At 43.0% G+C, this 21,972-nt stretch overlaps 1 protein-coding gene across 4 annotated transcripts; it reads left to right on the forward strand.

The window, feature by feature from the left end:
- The first annotated feature begins 3,798 nt into the window (after window positions 1-3,798).
- On the forward strand, window positions 3,799-7,872 carry LOC113029360 (uncharacterized). Of its 4 annotated transcripts, XM_026180195.2 has the most exons (14): window positions 3,799-3,991; window positions 4,099-4,437; window positions 4,593-4,721; window positions 4,817-4,984; window positions 5,102-5,172; window positions 5,246-5,492; window positions 5,584-5,667; window positions 5,759-6,034; window positions 6,179-6,307; window positions 6,403-6,567; window positions 6,926-6,969; window positions 7,073-7,175; window positions 7,251-7,281; window positions 7,358-7,872. In XM_026180195.2, exons 1-14 carry the CDS (start codon window positions 3,928-3,930, stop codon window positions 7,413-7,415), a joined length of 1,908 nt encoding a protein of 635 aa, XP_026035980.2. In that variant the 5' UTR covers window positions 3,799-3,927; the 3' UTR covers window positions 7,416-7,872. The 4 variants fall into 4 exon arrangements, with proteins under 4 accessions (XP_026035980.2, XP_026035986.2, XP_026035995.2 ...); XM_026180201.2 differs by lacking the exon at window positions 5,584-5,667; XM_026180210.2 differs by lacking the exon at window positions 5,584-5,667 and having other exon boundaries at window positions 5,783-6,034.
- The last annotated feature ends 14,100 nt before the right edge of the window (window positions 7,873-21,972 follow it).

Here is a 21,972-nt window from a genome sequence, read left to right on the forward strand (position 1 = left end):
AATGTTTGCTCAGCAGTCTGAGAAATAAGCAAAGAGTCCAGAGCCCTTGAGTGAACTAGTGTTTTTGTTTTCTGTAGTGCTCGGAAATCATCAGTCATCATTTCTGGTAAACCAAAAATTATGAGTGTTTTTTGAAGTTTTATTTTGCGTATATCTTTGCCAATGAGCAAAAAATGTGAAATTGTTTAGATTTGTCTTCCTATCCAGATCAGCATGTCATGAACAGATAAACAAAGAAAATATGAGAAGGGGATTCTGCACCTGTGGCACCTCCTGTGTTAATTGAACCACACAAGAAATGATCGATCGGTTCGGTTCAGATTTCTGCACATTTCATTGAAATAATGCTGGATTTTGGATGGGGAACCAATGCAACAAAAACAGAAGCAGCTCTGTTCCGCTTTAGCGAGAAGAAAAATGAGTTGTTAGGCGCTTAAAAACAGCACCATGCAGTTTGGAAATATTTTAACACTGAAATCACACTGTGCTCAGTTCTGTCTTGTTTAACAGGGGAGTTAACGTAATGAGAGTGTTTAATAGATGGAGCGTGTGCTGCCTAAAACAACTGTTTTAGGCAGCACACGCTTACTGTAAGCATGTGTTGGAAACTACGAATGTACTTCTACAAGTTTCATTTAGACTTGAAAGGTATGAAGGTTCCCTTTTGTACCAAAATAAACTCGTTAGTTAACTCCAGTTGATTGTAGAGCCATGATGCAACATCCAAGTGATGCTGCCCAACTTTCATTATCCACAAATAACAAAATGTGAATATTGATTAAACCCACCTTTGGGCATAATAAATATTTAACACGCCTTTTTTAGATGGAAGATGGTCTAGCTGAGACAAAATGTTTTCCCAGCACTTTGTGGGCATCAGTAAAGTCAACACCTGCCCTCTATTCCTGCAGGAGAAACAGTGGTTGTGTTTTTCACTGTAGTAAAGGAGCAAGGCAGCTCAAAATATAGTTGAAGCAAGATTTTTCAGATGTGGCTGAACTAGGTATTATTTTCATATTTATGAATGAAACATAGTATGTGGTATTTACACACGCTGACCACTTTATTAGGTAACACAAATATCAGTTTAATCAATCACATGGCAGCAGCTCAGTGCATTTAGGCATGAAGACACTGTTGAGACGACCTTTTGAAGTTGAAACTGAGAGCGAGCATCAGAATGGGGAAGGAAGGTGAATACGTGAATTTCAACCTGGCATGGTTGCTGGTGGTCTGAGCAATTCAGAAAGTGACGATCTGCTGGGATTTTCCCCACACAACTGTCTGTAGGGTTTACCGAGAAAAATGATATAGGTTTAACAGTTAAATTGATAACAGGTTACAACGTTAAAGCCACTGAGACTGGGTCATCCTTTTTTGTCTCCTAGTTACAGAGTTAATATTGGGGGATTTTATTACCTGTTTGTTCTAAATGAATTCTGAAATAGTTCATATAAAATGTGTTTTTCCTGATCTCTCAATTCTAAACAGAAGTAATACTTGTCTCAAAGAATTCATCTCAGCAAACATTTTCCTTTGAAGAACAAAGATGTGCAGATTTTTTTTTTTTTGCTGCTAAGATATTTGTTGACTTTATTTATTTGAAGAGAAACCTTTTGACCCCCACTAATCAGTATGAAAGAAAATATACCATGTTCAGAATAGGGGCCGCCATTCTCAGACTAAAATAAAATGTGAAAACGTGTTGTTTGTGTCTGAGCACTAATGCTGTTCACATAAATGAATGATAAATCCATTGTTTTGCTGTTATTTGATGGCAGAAAATGCACTTGTATGGCTCGAAAAAAGGCTGCTGTTATATTAGTAACACAATGCCACCTACTGGATCTAATGCCAAAATATTAATGAACAAAAAATAACCAAGGTCACTGTAATCTTACCAATGTATACTTTGTTGCTGTATTTTTTTAACACAAGGGCTTCACTGTTTTACAACATACTAGTCTGTAATCAAATGTCTCTTTAATAACAATATCTCAGAGCAACATTTTTGCTTGCTCTGAGATATTGACTGTAAAAACCATTACACAGATTTTCACGTCAATTCATTAAAAGAAAGTTGCTTCTCTTTTGCTTTTAGTTCCTCTCTCTATAAACCCCCCCAGTGGTAATATAAGCTAAATAGAAGAAATTAAGAGTGAAAGTAACTGTTTCCGATCCCCTGGAAAACAAAAAAAAGTTTTCAGTGAGGTCACAAGAAGACGACACAAGCGGCACCAAGGTTACACTGTCACACTTTGTTTCACCCTGTTTCTCATAAATGTTAACTGTACGAGGGCAGCCTGATAGGTGAGTAGCTGGGTTCTGTACTACGTGGGTAGAAGCCCTTGTAGCAGTGAGCGTCTGGTTTCCAGCTAACCACATTGTTTCACTGCTCTTTCCATGAATTCCATTTTATGTCTCTTTCCATTTTATCTTTTAAAAAAAAACAAGCGAAAAAAATTTGTTAAGAATAGTTTCTCAGAAATCCTTCTAGTTTGAAATTTCACGCAGAGATAAACGCGAAATGTGATGGTACAAACAATACTGTGCAAAGGTCTTGAGCCACCCCTTATTCTTTTATATTTTGTTTCAAAGGCCAGACTGTCTTCCTCATCCGCCATACAAAACCATCATGTTATTGTCTGACTGACAACAGTTTGATTTTTCAGCATGAAAATGATCTCAAACACATCGCCAATACCAAAGCTTAGACAAAAACACTCATTTGAAACTGTCAGTCATGGATTGGCCTCCACAGAGGCCGCACATCAGCATTATTGAAGCAGCGTGGGATCATTTTGACAGAATAAGGCAGCAAAAATCCAAAGATGAGCTTTGATTGTCCTTTAAAAAGTCAGGAGAAGCATTCCTGAAGACTACTTAAAGAAATTAGCAGAAAGCTGACTGTGTTGAAGAATAAATATTGACCTTCAAGTTTTTTTTAAAAAAATATACTGTTTTGCCTTATATGCTGCATTTCATTATATTAAAAAAAAAAACAACAACTGATGCACAAATTACCAATGTCCCAAATAAATTATTAAGACATAAGATATGCTAATACAGTAATGTTTAAGATGTTTGCACATTACTGTATAGTACTGTATAATTAATGATTATTTTAATTAATTTCGTTTGCTCACTCACTTAAGGTACTTCATGTACAAAAAAAAGTTTGCCTTTCAATCCTCTAAAGAAGCATGATAAAAAAAAAATAATCTACTAGCTTTTTTAAAAAATGGCAGAAAACCGCATGTGTCTTGGGTTCTTATCAGAGAGGAAGTTCTTTGCTGGGTTACTAAACAGCCACCATGCCCAAACGTTTACTCAGCACTCAAAGAAACCAGTTCAATGGCCTTTGGTTAAACCAGTCTCTCCTTCTTTTTACATTAAAAAAATGTATTTAATGCGTTAAATTTGAGGACACAATAAATATTTGATTTCAGTGGACCAAAGTGCATTGTATCTCTTTAAATGCCTTGTGCTGATGAGTAAATAGCATGTTTTGAAGTTACTTTGAATATTTCCTGCTGGAATAAATTATTAGTAACAATTTAAAGCATTAGTCTCCGAGATGCAGGGAGGATATTTTGAATAGTTAATGCTCTATCCCTACCACTGCTACAGAAGCTGGGAACCAACACTGGGAATGAATTCGTCATTTTGATAACCTTGATTCTGTGTCTGTCTAATCATCAAAAAGGAAACAGTTTGCCCCTTCTAGTAAAAGGAACCAAAACCACAAAAAAGGAAACAGCTCCTTTCTACATTCCTCTTCTACCAGCAGAAGTTGTTTGTGTGTGCTTATCAAGGAAGCATCATGTGATCTGGAAATATTTGAGAGCTGAAACCACCCTGGGTTTCGTTTAGTGGTGTTTAGCAGGTCAACCAATCTGTCCTTTGATTTAGAGAGAAGAAGGTAAAATGATTATTTTGGCCAGCAAACACCTTGCTGTGTATTGCAACCTTCTCTTTTGTTTTCTTGCAGGTAAGACAGCCATGCATATGATTTGCATTTGATTTAGCTGTGCAGTGACTAATTAATGTATTTTTTCCATTTAAAAAATGTAAAAAAAAATCTCAATGCCTTTTCAGGTTTCGTGTCTGCAGAAACTGTAACAGTCACGGTGGGAACAGATGCTATTTTAAAATGCAGCTATGATGCAAAGTATTACGGCAGGCTTTCTGCATGCTGGGGCAAGGGAACCATACCTAACAGCGGCTGTGCCAACGAGGTGCTAAAGACAGATGGGACGTCAGTGATCAGCAGGTTGTCAGAACGTTACCTGCTCATGGGCAATCTTGGCCAGGGTGATGTGTCTCTGACCATCAGGCACGCCGAGGAGCAGGACTCTGGCGTGTACGGCTGTCGTGTGGAAATACCAGGCTGGTTCAATGACCAGAAACATCACGTGACTCTGAAAGTGAATGCAGGTGAGGCAAAGACAAATTTAATAAAATAAGCAGCATGTTTAGTTAAAAATCTTTTTTTTTTTGGGTAGTTTCAGTTTTTGTCTGGTAACTGATTAGTCATCTCATTATTTCAGCATTGTATAAGCTCATATTTAGTTTTTTCCCTTACCTTTTAGTTCCACCGAATCCACTGAGAATCGAGGCAAGAGAGGTGAAGGAAAGGACCGTCACTATTCGCTGGAGTCCTGTGTTCGACGGCGGCCGTCCCATTACAGCTTACAGGGTTGATATAAAAAACAAACAGAGTAAGCACAAGAAAACCGACCCAGTATCCATGACAGATTTTGAGATATTTCAAAAGTTATTTTAAAGTCAGAATCTATGGATTTGTGCTGCACAGCACCCTGGGAAACAAAAAAAACCACCGAGCTGCACGATCCTTCACTGACTCACGTGACTTTGGTGGATTTGAGTCCATCCAAGACCTACAACCTTCGCGTGTTCGCCATCAACAGCGTTGGGATGAGTGAAACCAGCAACGTTCTCACTATCACTGCAAAAGAAGCAGGTTTGTTTCAGCATCATTTATGTGTTAGTATTTTTATGATAAATATAATGATCTAGAATGTAAAAACAAATTCACATTTTTGGTGGTTGCTCCCTTTAAAATTTGTTTTCCCTGCAGCACCAGAGGGCCCGCCCCTGGATATGCAGCTTGTGGCCCTCAGTTCCAGCAGCATCAAAGTAACCTGGAAGGTAAAGTCACAGTTCAGCACTGTTTCCGGGCTTGTGACTGGACATAGTAGACTAACTCTTTTCTCTCGACTAGCCTCCGAGGACTGAGCTGAGAAACGGCGTTCTGCGGGGTTACAACATTAACTACAGAGAGTATGACCCCGTGGCCAAACAGTTTAAACGGTGGCAGTATTTAACTGTGGCGGCCACGCGTGAACAAGAGACCGTCACTCTTGTTAACCTGAAGCCTTCTACCATGTACGGCGTGCTCATACAGGCCAAAACAATCGCCGGGGTCGGACCAGCTTCAAATGCACCTCTCTGCTCAACTCTGGATGAGAGTAAGTTTTTAAAAATTACAAAATATGACTAAAAACTATTTTTTGTCATATTTTTTTAATGTCAGTTTGATTTCATGCATTTTATTTAAAGTTCCTAAAACAACAACAACAACAACAACAGTAACTACTTTGCCTTCTTCCACTGCTGCCACAATGCGGCTACATTTTTCCTCGGGTACGTGTTATCGAGCAAGTGTAACTTTTTCCTCAATTATTTTTTGAGAAATGACTTACTGGAATTGCTTCTTCTTTTACTCTACTTCAAGTTTACGCAACTTCTGCAACCTCAGCAACCTCAGCAACCTCAACAACTTCAGCAACCCCATCGACTTCAGCAACCTCAACAACTTCAACAACCCCATCAACTTCAGCAACCCCATCAACTTCAGCAACCTCAACAACTTCAGCAACCCCATCAACTTCAGCAACCCCATCAACTTCAACAACCCCATCAACTTCAGCAACCCCATCACCTTCAACAATCTCAATAACTTTTTATGCCGCCACAGTTTGGGAGCAAAGCACTGCCAGTATCTCAGGAGGTAAAACATTTAAAGGGAACATTTGTTTCCACCCCTGATTTAGTTTCTGAAAATAATGGTTCCCAGACATAACTCTCATACTAAAACCAGAAATCAAACGCTTGAAAAGATAAAAACTTCTTTTACTTGTTAAATATCTTCTAGTGCCCCCGGATCCCCCAGTGATCGAGTTAAAGAAGGTGGACAGCAATTCGTTTTCCCTTTTTTGGAATAATAGTTCCAAAGGTGACAGCCCCATCACCGGGTATTTCCTCGAGTACAAAGCAGTGAATGGTAAAAACTTCACTTTAATACAAGCTCTAAAGCTAAATTTACACTGTTAATCCTCATATCACTCTGTGATATTAAGTTAAATATTTTCCTTTCAGCTTCCTGGGATTACACAAAGAACGCTGTGGACTTTGGAGCCCATGAGACGGAGGCCACAATAATAGAGATGAATCCCTCGACATACAACGTCCGCATGTTTGCCAAGAACAGCCAGGCCACCAGTGCAGCCAGCAATGTCCTCACGATCACCACTGGGGAAGCAGGTGTTATTTTCATTAAAAAATGTATTATTGCTCCTGTAGTTGTGTGTTTGTGCAGTTCATCAGGCAGAACAGGGCTGCTTTTCCCATATGCTGTGGTTCATTAATGAACGGGAAATTGTTTCCTCGTGTCAAGGCAGAAGAAGGGATTTTTGTTCATATTCTATTATCTTGCCCCAAAATTTAAACGAGCGACAATTTTATTATTGCAGTTTATTGTAGTTCCTCAAACATCAGGAAGCTGCTTCACAGTGGGCCTGTTTAGTTGCACTCGTTGTTTCTGCATGTTAAGCTGTTTTGCCGAACATAACATTTGCTGGACTTCCTCCTAGCTCATTTCCTTTGTGGTTGTGCATTGTAGGTCATGAGAAGGACATACTCATTACCAGCATGATGCCATATACTGTAAGTATTTGGATGCTACCATAGAAAAATCAAACAACTACACATAATGCTAAATAGTTCACTTGATTGAGCAGATCAGCTTTATGGTACTCCTTTCTGCTAGGCAAGCCCTTTGAACAGTCCTAGTCATCACCTGATAGGCATCTTTGTAGCGGTGGGCCTCTTGGTGGTAACAGGCGCCATATTAACCACGTGGCAGCTTCGCCGTAAGTGTGCTTAGCAGCGTTGCTCCTTATAGAAACCCAGCTTCCTCCCCTGAACTGTATGCTCTCTCTTCACAGGACTAAAACAGAAAAAAGGCACCCTGAGCATGTAAGTGTTTGCGGCGCACGCCACGTTCAACTTGAGAAATGATCTGCTTAAAACTGTCACTTTTTCTCATCTGCAGCTGGCTGGGTAATGGAGAAGTACGCTACACAGACTGCGAGTCACTACACGAGCTGTAAAACACAGAGTTAATTTGGGCTGTGGAAGGATCGTAGAACTAACCAAGACAAAAAGTACTTTTAAATTTCACATTTGCAAAAAAAAAAAAAAAGATGTATATTTTTGTCTGTCACAGAGGAAAGATGACTAATCTGCTAAAACGTCACCGACATGTCGGGCTGATTACAACTAACCAAAAGAAAACACTCATTAAATAAGCTTACAAAAAGGGGGACTCTGGTTTTTATAAAGCAGCTTCTGTTTGTGTGTGTGGTTGCGTTTCTACAGTCATCATCGAATCATCAGTTTTTTTGTTTGTTAGTTTTAGTTTTGCATGTAATGGGAACGCACGACAGCTCTGCTATTGTTTTTGTGAAACTTTTACAGTGTTTGTCCTTCTGCATGTATTTTATTTCACGGTGTAAACCACAGTGTGTTTATTTAACAATCACAGAATAAATTAACACTTAGCCACAAGCTGTGCTGAATGCATTTGTTTAAAGTGTGCTCTATAAATCATCAGTTAAAACCACAAATGCGTGCAATCACAACTTTTTTTTTTAAATAAAAAAAAAACCTGCTGGACTTAAAAGTGAATTGTAATGGCTGCTTTTGCTTAAATCTCTTCAGTGAAAAAAAAACTCCCCACAAATTAATTAAAAGTTACATTTTACCACTTTATATAATTATAAATGAAATGTTAGAGCTGCTTCTTTATTGAAATCATTCAAAACTCAACAACCATCTCCAACCACCAGAGGGCACCAGAGTTTCACTGGTAAGCTGATGTACCGCTCTCACTGAGCTCTCACGTCGCCATCAGCAGAGCCGTCCTCAGCGGCTGGCGCTGCAGCCAGCTGGATTTCCACCCATCTGTCCTGTAAATCTCTTAATAGTCCTAATTAAGGAGAAGAGGAAGAGGAGGAGATCTGATACCTCCGTGGAGCTTTGAGGCAGCTGCCTGAGAGGGAGTCTCAGACTAATGGGGGATCACAAGGGGGGATACCTAAGCCATGTGTCTCAGCGGGGACCACATGGCACAGTAGTGATCAATGTTTGTGTGTGCACGCATTGGATGTTTTTTTTTTTTAATTTTTTTAAACGACTTCCACTTCCTGTTTCTGCTTGTTTATATCTCTTTAAAATGTCCTACGACTAAAACACAGATGGAAGAATTGTTGTTTTTAACTTCACAAACTGACTTCCTGAGAAATGGACTAATTCTCTACAGTGGTGTAAATATTGCTTGATTATTGCTTTTCTGTGGTAACCCATCACAAACTCAGAGCTGCTGACGCACAAAGTCACAGTATACTTTGTGACCCTGGCCTGTAAACAAAGCTCCACCACATCCCTCCTTTCTGGACTTCCTCTCGTCTCGGGACCCCTCACTTCTGCTGCCGTTTTTCCACTTTCCTCTGCCTCTTCAATCTGGCTTCGCTTACACAAATATCGGCGCCCGTTCCTCTCCCGGTGCTTTCCTCCAAACTTCCGCATCCTTTTCTTCTTTCATCCATCTTACTCTCTGTTCTCAAGTCCCTCTGATTAAACTGTGTGGCACTTACACAAACAGACGAAAACAGGCAAGGAAGGTTGTAGGAAACGCTGGTTCGATGACTTTGATGAGGTCCCTTTGATTGGCCACACAGCCAAAAACCAATTTACCTCCCAGCCACCTCCACCCACAGCTTCATTGGTTCTTGCTGGACCATGCCTGCCGCCGGAAACCCACACAAAGCGAGAAAGCAGTAGTCAATATACAAAGAACGAGGGGTTGAGACACCAAAGGGACAGCTGATCTCGATGATCAATTTAGTGTACAGTATATGCGTCATCGTCCCAACAGTTTTTACTTCTGGTCCTCTTTAAACATCTGGGATCAAACATGCATTAAGGTAACACCAGAAAACTCCTTATGAATGCCGTGCAGAGCTGTGTCAGCTGTGCCTGCTAAAGGCTTCACTGTAAAATTTGCAGGTGGGAGCTTGAAGACTGAGGATGTATGGTTATAATAATGGCACTAGCAGTGGGGACAGAGTTAGCACTGTAATAAATCATGCACTATGGTTCTGGCCACATCAAGGCCTCAACATTCAGGAAGTGGGGACGCTGAACGGTACCACATACACCAAAGGCTCAGCTCCACAGGAGGGGCTGATCTCCAGGCCCCGTTGCCCCGGAACGGATGCACGGCCCTGGGGCCAAGGAGCTGCCAGATGTTGGCCCTTATGGAGAGGCTTATGAACTTGAGAATAACAGAGCAGATGAGAGTATTGAACAGAGCACAAATGAAAGGGCCAGAGAGTTAAGTTGGAACAAAAAAGAGAAGGCAAGTCACAGAGGCAGCCTGTGAAAGCATGCAGGGGTATGGCCTATTTGCTGATGAAAGAAGCACTAATTGATTCAAGTCTTTATTCAAACCCCCTGCAAACTACAGCACAGGGAACTTTTCATCTTCTTAGAGCTGCAGCATGGCTGTCATTGTGGAAATGAAAACAGTCCAACGCAGCGATGCTAAAATCAGAACCAAAAGTTCTGCGTGAACTGGACTGATGGCAAACTTGTGTTGGTTGTTAGGGTGTAAAAAAACAAAAGAAATCACCTCATTTATGAAGCAAGAGCGATCTGAGGGCACATTTGTGTTCAAGATGATGTGATCTGATTAGCCGACCTTAACCACACAGAAGTCAGCGCACATGTTTGAAGGTCAGACATAGTAGTTGCCATGGAGATATCACAAAGTAAACCATGTGCAATGTTGTACTCCACAGTCATTTCCAGGAAGGACCCATCAGTTCATCTGGGTTTGTGTGTGTTGGTTTCTGCGTACTTTTCCTTGCGAGGCTCTCAGTGTGTGTACAGCGTTACAATATTCATCTGTTAAAGATTTGATTAGCGTTGATTCACACTCAGACTATTCAAACTTCAAAAATGTGCACAATGCAACTTTGTAAAATCCCTGAACTCTGTGATACATGTATGTAAACTAAGCACACTGTAAATATTCATTATAGCATGCTATTACTGAGCAGATCTTGAGTAAGTGGTGAATTTCAACCTTCTCGGAGGTCTAAGTTTCCATAGAAACACACTAGACTTTATATTGATGTAGCGAGTTTATAAAATGCTGGAGAAAAAAAATTGCATTTGGCAGCCAGTCATTGAGGACAGAAATAGCTATACTGACATGCTTGTTGCTTCCCTTTGCACACCCATAATCCTTAATGCTTGCAGATATTTCCATAAACGTTTGAACATCCAAAACCATAGCCTGCACGATTCATATCACACGTCACCTCTCATTCAGACAGCATTAAGTGTCAGAGCTTTGAACAGAGGCATGGCTCTTAATCTGTTTAAATTTGCTTCCATCTCCACGCTAACACCACTGACTTTTGCTTTTTCATACACCTGCCCAGAGGCGAGTTCTAGTAAAGAGAGGCGTCAAATTGGAAGACCTCCATCGTCCTGGCAGCTGAACACAGTGGAAGTCTTGGATCTGTTCAGGGGATTGGACCAGCTGAGCTCTGCAATGGAAGACAAGTGGCTGGCGCTGTTGAATGGGAGAAAGAGTGTGGAAGGATGGAAGGAGAGGTGGTAAAGTAGAGGAGGAGGGAGGGAGAGGTAATCACATCAGGGGATTAGTGGCTGTTATTAATGTTGGATAAGGCTCTTTGCTGTCACTCTCTCACTTACATGCACACACAGGCACACACAAATTTATGCCTCTCTCTCTCTCTCTCTCTCTCTCTCTCTCTCTCTCTCTATCTGTCTATCTATCTATCTGTCTATCTATCTATCTCCTTGTCTGTCAGACAGTAATTCAATTACGCAGTTGCCTCTCCTCTCCTCGTCCAACCTCTGGCCGAAGGCAATGCGTTATGATTTTGGTTTATAATATTCTCGCTACCTACTTCACGAGGGAGAAAAATGATCTGCTCCTATGTGCATATGTTTGTGTGTGTGTGTGTGTGTGTGTGTGGGAAGGAGTGTTTGTGCGTGCTTGTGCTGGCATGCCACCCCTTGAAAGATGGCCATTCAGTGGTGAACAAACAAGACATTTGTCTAAAGTCTTGCATCACCTCAGGGAAGACTGTGGAAATGTGCTTTGCCAGGTTATCTTTTACTGTTATTTTCAGCCTCTCTGTGATTCACAAGATCCAAACTCCGTGGCGTGATTCGTGGGGAAAAAAAATTTGACACATGTCATTTGTGCTTCATGCCATAATTAGGTTTTTCTTCACTCCAGTGCCTACACACGCTAATTAACAAAGTACGTCTATAAAAACAACACTTTCTGACATTAGTGGGCATGCGGGGCTGTTAAAGGGGATCATAAGAAAATGGTGTGGATTTATTGGCCTCGGACGCTAAATCCACACAAACATACATGCAAGCAGATAGCCAGACAGTCGGAATGGCTTTCCTGTGAGAAGATATGGGCCCGGGCAAAAGACGCACATTTGCAGACTCTTTCATCAGTGAGAATTTGCCTCAGCCTTGCAGAGAGCCACAAAGACACCAGCATCCCACCGTGAGCTGCAGACACAGCTGCACCGCAGTTTCATCATCTGAATGGAGTTTCACAGCAGTCACAAGGAAACCAAAGTCCCCGAGCTCTATCATATCACCCGAGGACCCCGGAGGCTCAGCAGCATGTCAGAGAAGCTCATAGGCGACACAAATAAGTAAATAGGCAGAATCCACATGCAAAGGAGAAGCACTACAGGGAGGGATGGAGAGAGTTTGAGAGGCAGCCAGCCATTTGGCCGAGCAGATAGAAACAGCAATAACACATATATTCAGGATTATTGGACTTGATCTTTTAAATGCTTTTGTCTTTGCTTCTTCTTTGACAGTCCAACTAAAAAGAGAGCAAGTTGTGCGCAAAACATATTCACAGGTGTTCAGTACAGATGTAGGTACTTAAATAAATTAGTACTTTGTTGCACTTGTCTCCAAATAAGTAAACAACTGTAAAAGTACACGGTTTTCTTAAGTTGGTCCCTACGAACAGAGGGATCTGAAGGCCCTGTGGGGATACACACACATATCCCCAGACATATACACACACCAATCTATCTGTCTGTCAGCTCTGTGCTCATAATCACATCCTATCCCCTCGTGTTCCCATACACACAACCCCCCGCCTCGCTTCAATGTGGAGGGAAAGAAATGAGAGATCCCTCCAAATGCTCTCTAAGATTAAGGCTTTGTGTTTTACATGTGTTATCGTTGCTTCCCTTCGTTATCCCCCTACTTTTGTCTCAGCCTCCTCCTCCAATTAGAATCTTGTCCCTTTCATTCCTCCGTTTGCCTTTCTTCCAACCTGTGAGAGCGAGCAGACGAAGAGCAAGGAGAGGGAGGAAGAGGAGAAGAAGAGGAAGAAGAAGGAGAAGAAGAAGGAACGAACGGGTGGAGGAAAGATGAAAAGCGCGCCACACGGAGCGAGTGGCGGAGCGTTGTGGAATGCGGTGTCTGAGGGGAGGATGAAGGCGCTTGTCACGTCTCATCGCACAAACGTACGCACACGCACACATATGCAGGCACACACAACCTGGCTGTGGTGCAGCGGAGACGCGCAGCCCCGCTGAGCCGAGCTTTGAAAAGAAGAAAGTGCAAAGGGAATGAAAAAGAAGAAAGAAGAACAAGCAAGAAGAAGCCACCGTGTTGGATGTTTCATTTTGACCCATATTTGTCCTGACGCATAAATCAAACAGGCGCTGAGGAGCCCGGCGCATCTGTCACGACAGGGCGTTGGAGAAAATATCTAAGCTGATCCACCCGAATGCACATACCACCGGTGGCATGAACCACAATTCGGAACTGCAAATAATGAGAACAATAGAATGTATATATACAATGTTAAGGCGCGTAAGTCTTGATGCCAGCATTTTTTTTTTCATGAATGTGTACTGCTCTAACAAGCATAAAATCATTTCCTCATGCTCCCCTGCTCCCCCCCCATTGCCCCCCTTCCCTTCCCCTCTTTGCCTCCAGCCAAGATCGGTGCTGTCTGTCCCCTGGCCCACAGTTTGGCCTCCTTGGCTGTTTATGTGCGAGGTGAGGACAGCCTGGCACAGTGCCTCTGTGTGCGGTCAGGCTGTGTTTACATCTGTCTGGCCCTGGAGCCTGGAGACTGGAACCTGGAGCTGTGCGCCGGTGCATCCTGGACATCACCCAGAAGACTTTAGCAGGACCTGAGGACTGAGTCTCAGTCAGGTTGAGACGGTGCACCACCGCCCGATGAATGGCCCACAGTCTCAAAGAGCCACCCATGTCTCTTTGCATAACTGACCCCTTTTCCTGCTTTGCACCTATATCATCTTCTGCTTTTTGTTGTTTATTGCCTGCAACCATCGACCTGCTCCACACTCTCCCCAGACTTCCCAGTATCTTTGAAAGTAACACAAGAAGCAGAAAACTGCAGACTATTTTGCTCTGATTGAATGGCTATATATTAGTACTCAGGATTTCTGTGTCTGAGATATGTTTAACATGCACTAATCCGCTCGAAGCGGCAAAGAAGGGAGAGATGTGAATAGCACTAGTTGCGGTACATGAACAGAGTGATCTGCCTTTTGTTTTTGATAGCTGATGAATATGCATGTGGCCCCGGGAGTGACTGAGTTTGGGGTGGGGTGGGGGCTCAGAGGAGCATGTTAAACAATAGAATTACATCTCTGACATGCATCCACCGCGAGGCTGGGATTAAGCACAGTGCAGAAGAGGAGAAAAAAGAAAACAGAAAAGAAGGAAGAAGGGAGAGAAGGAGAAGGATGGAGATGGAGGGTGAAGCGATAAAAAAACGAATCCGCTGCTTATCTATTGAAGAAATGGAGGCCTCGGGGAGAAGAGGGGAGGGAGGAGATGGGGAGGGAGGCAGTGGTGGTAAAGAGAGGGGAGAAACGGGAAGAGGAGGGGATGGCGGGGAGCGGGTCGTCAATCCGATGTATTTAATTTCTTTTTCTGTTAGTGAATCATCAAGGGGATGATCCAACAGTGGATCAAAAGAACAAGCAGGGGAACGGGAAAAAAGCAGATTAATGCGACAGAACAAAGGAGCAGTCTCTCCAAGACGATCACAACTCCTCTTTCTCTATCCTCCACTTCTTCTCTGCTTGTTCTCATCTTTCTATACTTTCTATATTTTCTGTGTTTCCTTCCCTCACAACTTTTATAAATGCTGTGAAGACAAACAAAACCTGAGAGCATCCGCAGAAGTTTATCGCATCATAAGAGAGTGCTTGACACTGGATATTTCTGGGCCTTGTGGCATCTCCAAAATCCCCTTGAGTGGCAAAATGTGGAGCATCTGATTCATCTTTATGCGCTTCATCTGTGCAGCTTCCCGTGAGGCTGCGAGCAGACCACTTGTTTAGTCTGAGCGGCCCTGGCTGGCCGAAACTTGAACGCGTTTGTGAAAAACCTACAGATCTGAGTGGTGGACGTCCAGCGAGCGTGTCCCTTTTTATTTTGAATCACCGGGTTTGTTCATACAATGTTTTCATTTAATGTAATGCCTTAATCTGGACGGTTATATACTAGTATAGCCATAGCATAGTTCCCCTCGAGTGACCATGGTTTGTGGCGTTGTCTGAAGGGTTTTCATGCAGTACTGTTGTTGGCTCAGAGCTGCGTCTTCTGTCTTTGTGTCAGTGAGACTACAGCAGTATGGGGCCATATCTCAAAAGTGTCAACAATGTAGTGTGAATATTCAGCTCAGGGCGGATTTGGATCTCAACACTTTGTCTGTGTCTGTGCGCGTTAGTGTGTAGGAAAGGTGGATGAGGGTTTTGCCAGGTCAGGCTTGAATGGCACTTCAAAAGACAAATGGGCTGCTGAGATGGTGCAATGGTGTCCAGTTAAAACAAATATGAGAGGCCCCAGTGGTGCCATTATTAATCCCATTTTACATTTCACTGCATCCCCTTGTTCCAGCCCTCCATAACACTCTTTCTTTTTTCCTTCTCACTTTCTCTCCTTCTCTCTGTCACCTTTTCTGTGATTCGGCCCGAACTGCTGCAACTCCTACTCAGTTCACCATAAATCCTCTTCATACCTGCCTGTCTTCTCCAGATGGCAGGTAGGGAGAGAGTATGAGTGTGTGTGTGTGTGTGGGAGCCTGGTCTTATTCCACACTGTACCCAACCCCCTGACTTTCTCTCCCCGTGATAAACTAGAATAAACTGAAGTCTGAAAAAGTCAAGCGGTGTCCAGCCAAGCTCACGGATGGTTGACAGTCAATATTGACCCTGGGCTCAGTGTCTCTCTGTGCACGCTCCCCACCCCTCCATGTCACCTTGACTTGCTCACACACAGATAGGACCAAGTTGCCGGCAGAGGCTTGACACAGCTGCTGACCCTTGTCTGGGTATTTTCTCATCCTCCTGCTGGTTAAGAACAGCCTAAGGGAGGGTGTGAATCTCTTCCCGGGTCTGCGAGACAGCACTGAGTGATGTATGGGAGCGAGATATTGTCACTGATGCTTAAGTTTGAAGGTGCATCGTTAACCGCTCTTTGCCAAACAGCTACAACAAACCCTCATGCCTGTGTACCGTATTAAAACCCAGCTTCGCTTCTGAGAGTTTGCGTGTCTGGAAAGAACCAGAGAGAAAGTAGAAAAGCATTGCATGTGCATGCTCTGATGTATCAGTGTGCCGCTCTGTACTTGCCTTTGTGTGTCTGTCATCACAAACACCTAACATTGAAGGAGACAGGCTGCCTCCTGACAGTTATTTGCTAGTTTTGGTCTCTCTGTGCTCCGACTAACTTTCTGTCTCTCTTCCTTTCCCCAAATTACCCCTGGAGGACCGAGCGAGGGTAAGCACAACCACTGAGAAAAGGCTCACGTCACACCGCTTGTTACTGTGAGAAGCCTCCCTCTCTGTCTGTTTTCTCTTTTGTTTATCTGCGGCTCGTATGATTCCCTATTTGTCAGCCATCTGGGTTCTATAGAGACTGCATGCATGCTTTTTTTTACGCCGCACACAATGCCAAGTGAGCAGCAGCGGCAGGCGTTACGTCGCTGGATGAACGAGGTCTACATTCAGGGAAGGTTTTGTCGCAGCTGGGTCAGCTGCTCCGTCAGTGAATTACAGAGAAAATTATAACGTTCCTCTGAAGGTTGTGAAGGGAAGACTACACGTGTGAGCGTGGGAGTTAGATATTACATAAAATGTAAGTTCCATCAATTATCCAGGTCACCGGCTGAGGTGAGATGCCACCAGCTTGAGCATCAAGGTTTCAGCTGCACTGTGTAGGCCTCAAGCAAACTGACACAAGTGATTTATTCATGAAACCCTATCACCAACTCCTTCACTCCCCTCTGAATATGAGCTACCTCTCTGTGATGAAGAATTTCTGACTTGCCTGATTATAATATATCTGAGACTAGTTGGTCATATGATACCTAGATAAGTGGATTCATAGATCCCAAACACTTCACCAAGTAAAATGTGCCTGTAAATGCTAATGCTAATCAATGTTGAAAATGAGAAATGGAATGTTTAAGATGAGCATAGTCCAGCAATGAGTTACATTTGATCTAAAAAATGCACAGTAGTATGTAAGGTGTGTTAGAATAGCACGGTGCAGTGCATAACTACTCAGTACAAATGAGTGTGGATGAGGGATGCTAGCAACATGCTACGGTGCAATCACTTCTAATATGTGTCTTGAGAAAACACACTGCGTGTTTTAGAGTAGCTGATTAGTCTAAATTAAATAGCTGAATAATCAGTTAGGAAACTAGTCACTAAAACAGCCCTACCTTCTTCCACCTGTGGGACTGGATGACAATTGTTGCCACAGCAGACATCCGAACAGTAGGATTCAAGAGCCTGAAAGGAGTAAGTGCAGTTCTTCCACTCTTTATAAACTTTCAGAAAGCAAATAGTTGGAAATACTTGTGCTTTTCATCTTTGTTGGCTGATTACTATTTATTAAGGAGACTGAACCTGAAGTACAAAAACACAGTGCTATGTTTTATAGAAAAGGGGACCCTTACTGTTTTAAATCTTTACACTGATATTCCTATAGATAGATAGATAGATAGATAGATAGATAGATAGATAGATAGATAGATAGATAGATAGATAGATAGATAGATAGATAGATAGATAGATAGATAGATAGATAGATCTATGCTTGGCTACCAGCAGCAACTCCAGGTGTAAAAAGCATCTGTGATTAAGGTGTGTGTTCATGCATGCCTTACACCTTAATCACAGACGTTTTTGGTTTTCATCAAAGCCCCTAATTTTCACAATTCACATCTTATAAACCTGCCCCCCGCTTCAGTTTCTCACAGCACACCTGCACTCAATATGAATCCCCCGAACTCCCCACCATATTGCACACCACACATGCAGGATCTGCTCGTGTGCTCTTAAGTGGCCCACAGCCTCGCCATCACTCTGTGTCTTGTGTCCACTGACAAGCATTTCACATGAGCTCCCCTCCCACAGCCCCACACTGTTCTCTTTCATTCAACCTGGAGTTTCATTGCAACAGGATATCCTGAACACTTTACGTTTCCTTCAGTTGTGCTGCAGATGTGCTCGACTGGCACAAAGCGAAAGAGAAAGAGAGGCAGGGCTCGCGCCGCTGTCGGTTGGCCAATAAGAGCACGGCCAGCTACCAGTTCACATTCATGTGTTTCTTCTTTTCTCTTCATGTTAACCCACGTCTGTTCACTTCCACTCCGCTGCATCCCCAAGGTGACGGCTGGCTTCTGCTACCATGGCTCATGCCTAAAGGCAACAGGGCGAATGGGCCTGCTGTCCTTAGAGGTTTGTGACCAGAGGCCATCTGTCCCCATTGATTCTGCCTATGTCTCAACGGCATGTTTCTTTGATGAGCTCTGTCTGAATTAGTTAGCATGAGTTACCCTCCACCGTGATCAAAGTTACCTCCAAAGCTGGGTACAAGGAGAGGCACTCTTGGTGTTAACCTCTGGTAACATCCAGATTCTTTTGTTGCCATATTATGAAATCTTAGGAATCCCAATGAAATTCCTATTGCACATATTTGATCGGACTTTAAATTCCAAGGCTACAGAGATAGAATCATGGAGGCAATTCCAGCCCTTTTTCACTTAACTTAAAATATCATTTGTTTACATCCCCTCCAGAAAGTCCCAATGTGCTGGAATGCACAAGGAAAAGCACTCTGAAGCCTCAGTGTGTTTGTAACCCTATAAATAAAGGTGGCAGTGGGGAGTGCGGTTGACCATAATTACACAGGCCCTGTTAAAGCTGGGGCGCACTCTCTGTCTGTCTGCCTCCTGATCCCGTAACCAGCCATAGCCACTCCCATCTATGCACAAACACACACTCACACAAATGCAGAAACACTTTCAGATGGGATGTGGGCCAAAAGTTTTGTTTTTCTACATCTGTCTGGACTTTTAAAACAATGTTGGCAGTATATTACATAATTGGAATATTTAAACAAGCAAAATTTTTCTGGTTTTGTTTTCCCCCCCCTTTTCTGTGCGTGTGCTTTTATTTGTTTCGTCTAATTTCTACATCGCGGATTGATTACAGAAAGTTAGCTTATTGATTTTGCTTTTAAAACATTGGTTGGCAAAACTATGTGAAGCTCACTGAATGTTGATTTTCCAAAACCTTGCCATTGAACAACATTTTCGCCGCACTGCAAAAGCTGCGCTGAGTCCCGATTGGAGTGGCGAGACTGTTTTTAGTTCCTTTTCACTATGTGTATTTTCATCTCTGTGCATGTTCACATGCTAAATCTCCATCTGGCCGCTGTGAAATGAAGTTCACAGCATTGGAGTTGAGATGTAAACACACATTCACACAGTGTTCTCTTTCTTGCTAAGCTGCAGAGACAGACATTTACCAAACTGTGCTGTATGTCGCGTATCTGTACCAGCCAAAAGTGGTTTAATGGTGTGTATGTGCGAATGTGCACCTGCGTGTGTGTGTTTGTGTGTGTGAAAGCGCCTAAGTGCACACGGGGAGAAACGTGTACGCAGATCAGCCAAGATTTTCTTTCTTACACTGATTTAAGCAGCCAGAATAACGCTGCAAAATTCTATACTCTGTCGCATGGTACAATTTGTTCCAAAGCACTTGCCTTGCTGTACAAAGCACAAACAGGCAGCCAACTATAGCTAGCTCAGTCTATTACTGTCAGCAGGCCAACTGCCAACAAGAAACACATCCAACAGTTTTAATACCTTGTTTTCACAAAAGCAGTTTTTCACTCCAGCTTATAAAAGCCAAATGACAATAACAGTAGCATGTATAAGAAAACCAGCCTGTGTTGTGTAAAGTCTTCTTGAAACTGGTGTTGCAGACGGCCAGTGATCCCGTTCTCCCCACCTTCTCCGTCCTCTTGTGGTTTGGCACGGAAAGTGTGCACTCTGGGCGGGGTAAGACTGGATAACATGGTCAGGGTTACATGTTTTATAGTCATTTATCTGCACTGTTAGAATATGAGCCTTAGTCCAGTTTACAGCTCTTTGAAAAAAAAGTCTATTATTTGTCACACTTGCCTTTCCTTTGAGATTCTCTCACGCTGAACAACTGAGAAAGAGAGAGAACGAGGATGGAGAGAGCAGAAAAGTGTCAGGTTAGTGTGATTACTTTCTCCACATTGCTCTATAGTCCATTTATCTCAGAGGTACTCCGGTGCAGAATTGCAATAATGTATTTTAATGCACCTCCACATGAAAAAAAAAAAAGTTGACCTGCTGCTGCATGTGTCAGGCTTGAGTATTCATCCCCCCACATTTCTGAGCCTCATGCACCACTGTGCCTTGTAGCATTAAACATTCAGGAGAAACAAATGAAAAGAACTCTTAAAAGCTTTAACCAATAGGCTTTTACAAGCCTACCAGGCTGCATTCGAATAAAAACAAAGACTAAAGTGGTCTAGACAGCAGGAAATCCAGCTTTGAAAGAATACAACTAAAGTTAAATGCTTTCCCTTTGGTGGTGGCAAATGCATTGCAGTGTACCATATATATACTCATTTGGCTTATTGCTTGAAGAAATTGAATTGGTGCCACAGAGATGCAATATTCAGATCTTATGGGGACTGAAGGAGAGTTGCTGGCTGACCATAAAGACAAATGAGCAGAGGACGCAGTGTTTGTGGGGCTTTTGATGAACAGTGATGTATCATCACATGCAGTACCTGTCTCCAGCACTCAGCATCAACTCCAGTTACCCGAAACAAAAGCAATGGCAAATTTCACCAGGGAAATGTGGGGATACGATGAAATTCCTCACTGGTTTTGGTTCAGAAATGGCATTAGTGTTGGAGAGTAAATCTGCAGTATCCAGAGGTGTCTCTCCATCTGTCTGTGTGCATGCCTGTCTGTCTCTTTTTGCCCAGTGTCCTCTAGGTGTCACTAGAGATGTTCAGGGGCCCAGACCAGACAAGGATGACTTATAAAGTGTGTGTTAAGAGTGTGTGTCCAAATGTGCGCCTGTGCGTGCATGGAAAAGAAAAAAAAAAGGAAAGAAGAAGAAGCAGCCTCTCCGGTGCACTGACAGCCTCAATCCAGTTGCCGTGGTGATATCCTCTCCCAGGTGCATCAGTCACATCCACACACAAACGTGCGAGAGCACACATACACACACACGCATGCACAAACACAAACACAAAGGGACGCACACCTCTTTTTCTTGGCTCCACTTGCTCACATGCCTCAACACCCACAGCTGGCTGTTTGTGCCCTTCCCTCCAGTAGCTTAGACAACCATCATTAACACCGGTGTCCCTGCGCTTCTAGTGTGAGCTCCGCCGTGTCACTCTTTCTCCCCACGCTGCACACCGCGCACCCTGCCTTTCCGCAGGTGTCCAACCCGTCCCCCCACACCCCAACCACCGCGTACTCGCTAATGAGAGTGAAAATGAGAACAATGGGGAGAGGAGCGCGGGGCCTGCCAGCTCATCTGGGCTCCGTTGATCTTGTTAATTGCGTCCGTGGACGCGCTCCGCTCCCTTTGAAGTGTGTCTGAAGAGCCCGCTTCAGAGACTGGCAATTACCGCACATCATGTAATTGCTGCAAGACAGGCAGCCATATGAGAGAATTCATGTTATGTGTGTGTCAGAGTGCGTGCATGTGTGTGTGTGTGTGTGTGTGTGTGACAGAGAGAGAGGATGAGAGAGGGAGATGATGCCTTCCAAGGTGTTGTAACAGCATAGCTAACGTCCTGTCAAACCGCAACACCTTCAGAACAAAATCTTAACAGCTTTGATGCAACAGACAGCTGCATTTTCCAAAATGACTACTTACTACTTTGTTAAAAATCAATTTGCACGGATCAAAAGAAATTCTTCCCCTTTAGAATTCAATTAATCTGTTTATTCTCATAAAGTGTCATCTCTGTGGTTTTTAAAAGGAGACTTTCATGGTCTGTTTACATCCTCCACTCCTACTTATAAATGTTTTGAGGTCAGTAGAGCTTTGTGATCCTTGGTAGCAAAAGTCTCGTTGTGTCTCTTCAAAGGCCACGTAAAGTCCCCTTTTTATGGGTTTCATTCCTTGTCTTTGTGGGCTGAAGCGTACTAAGTTTGCAGTCGCTTTTTTTTTGTCG

This window comes from Astatotilapia calliptera, chromosome 2 (genome assembly GCF_964374335.1).
Source record: "Astatotilapia calliptera chromosome 2, fAstCal68.1, whole genome shotgun sequence".
NCBI classification, from domain to species: domain Eukaryota; kingdom Metazoa; phylum Chordata; class Actinopteri; order Cichliformes; family Cichlidae; genus Astatotilapia; species Astatotilapia calliptera.

Excerpts from the sequence above, each read along its gene's own strand:
- LOC113029360 (XM_026180195.2), top strand. The coding sequence starts at position 3,928 with ATGATTATTTTGGCCAGCAAACACCTTGCTGTGTATTGCAACCTTCTC. Across the intron at positions 4,985-5,101 it reads TATCACTGCAAAAGAAGCAG|CACCAGAGGGCCCGCCCCTG; the intron begins GTTTGTTTCAGC and ends TTTTCCCTGCAG. Across the intron at positions 6,568-6,925 it reads GATCACCACTGGGGAAGCAG|GTCATGAGAAGGACATACTC; the intron begins GTGTTATTTTCA and ends TGTGCATTGTAG.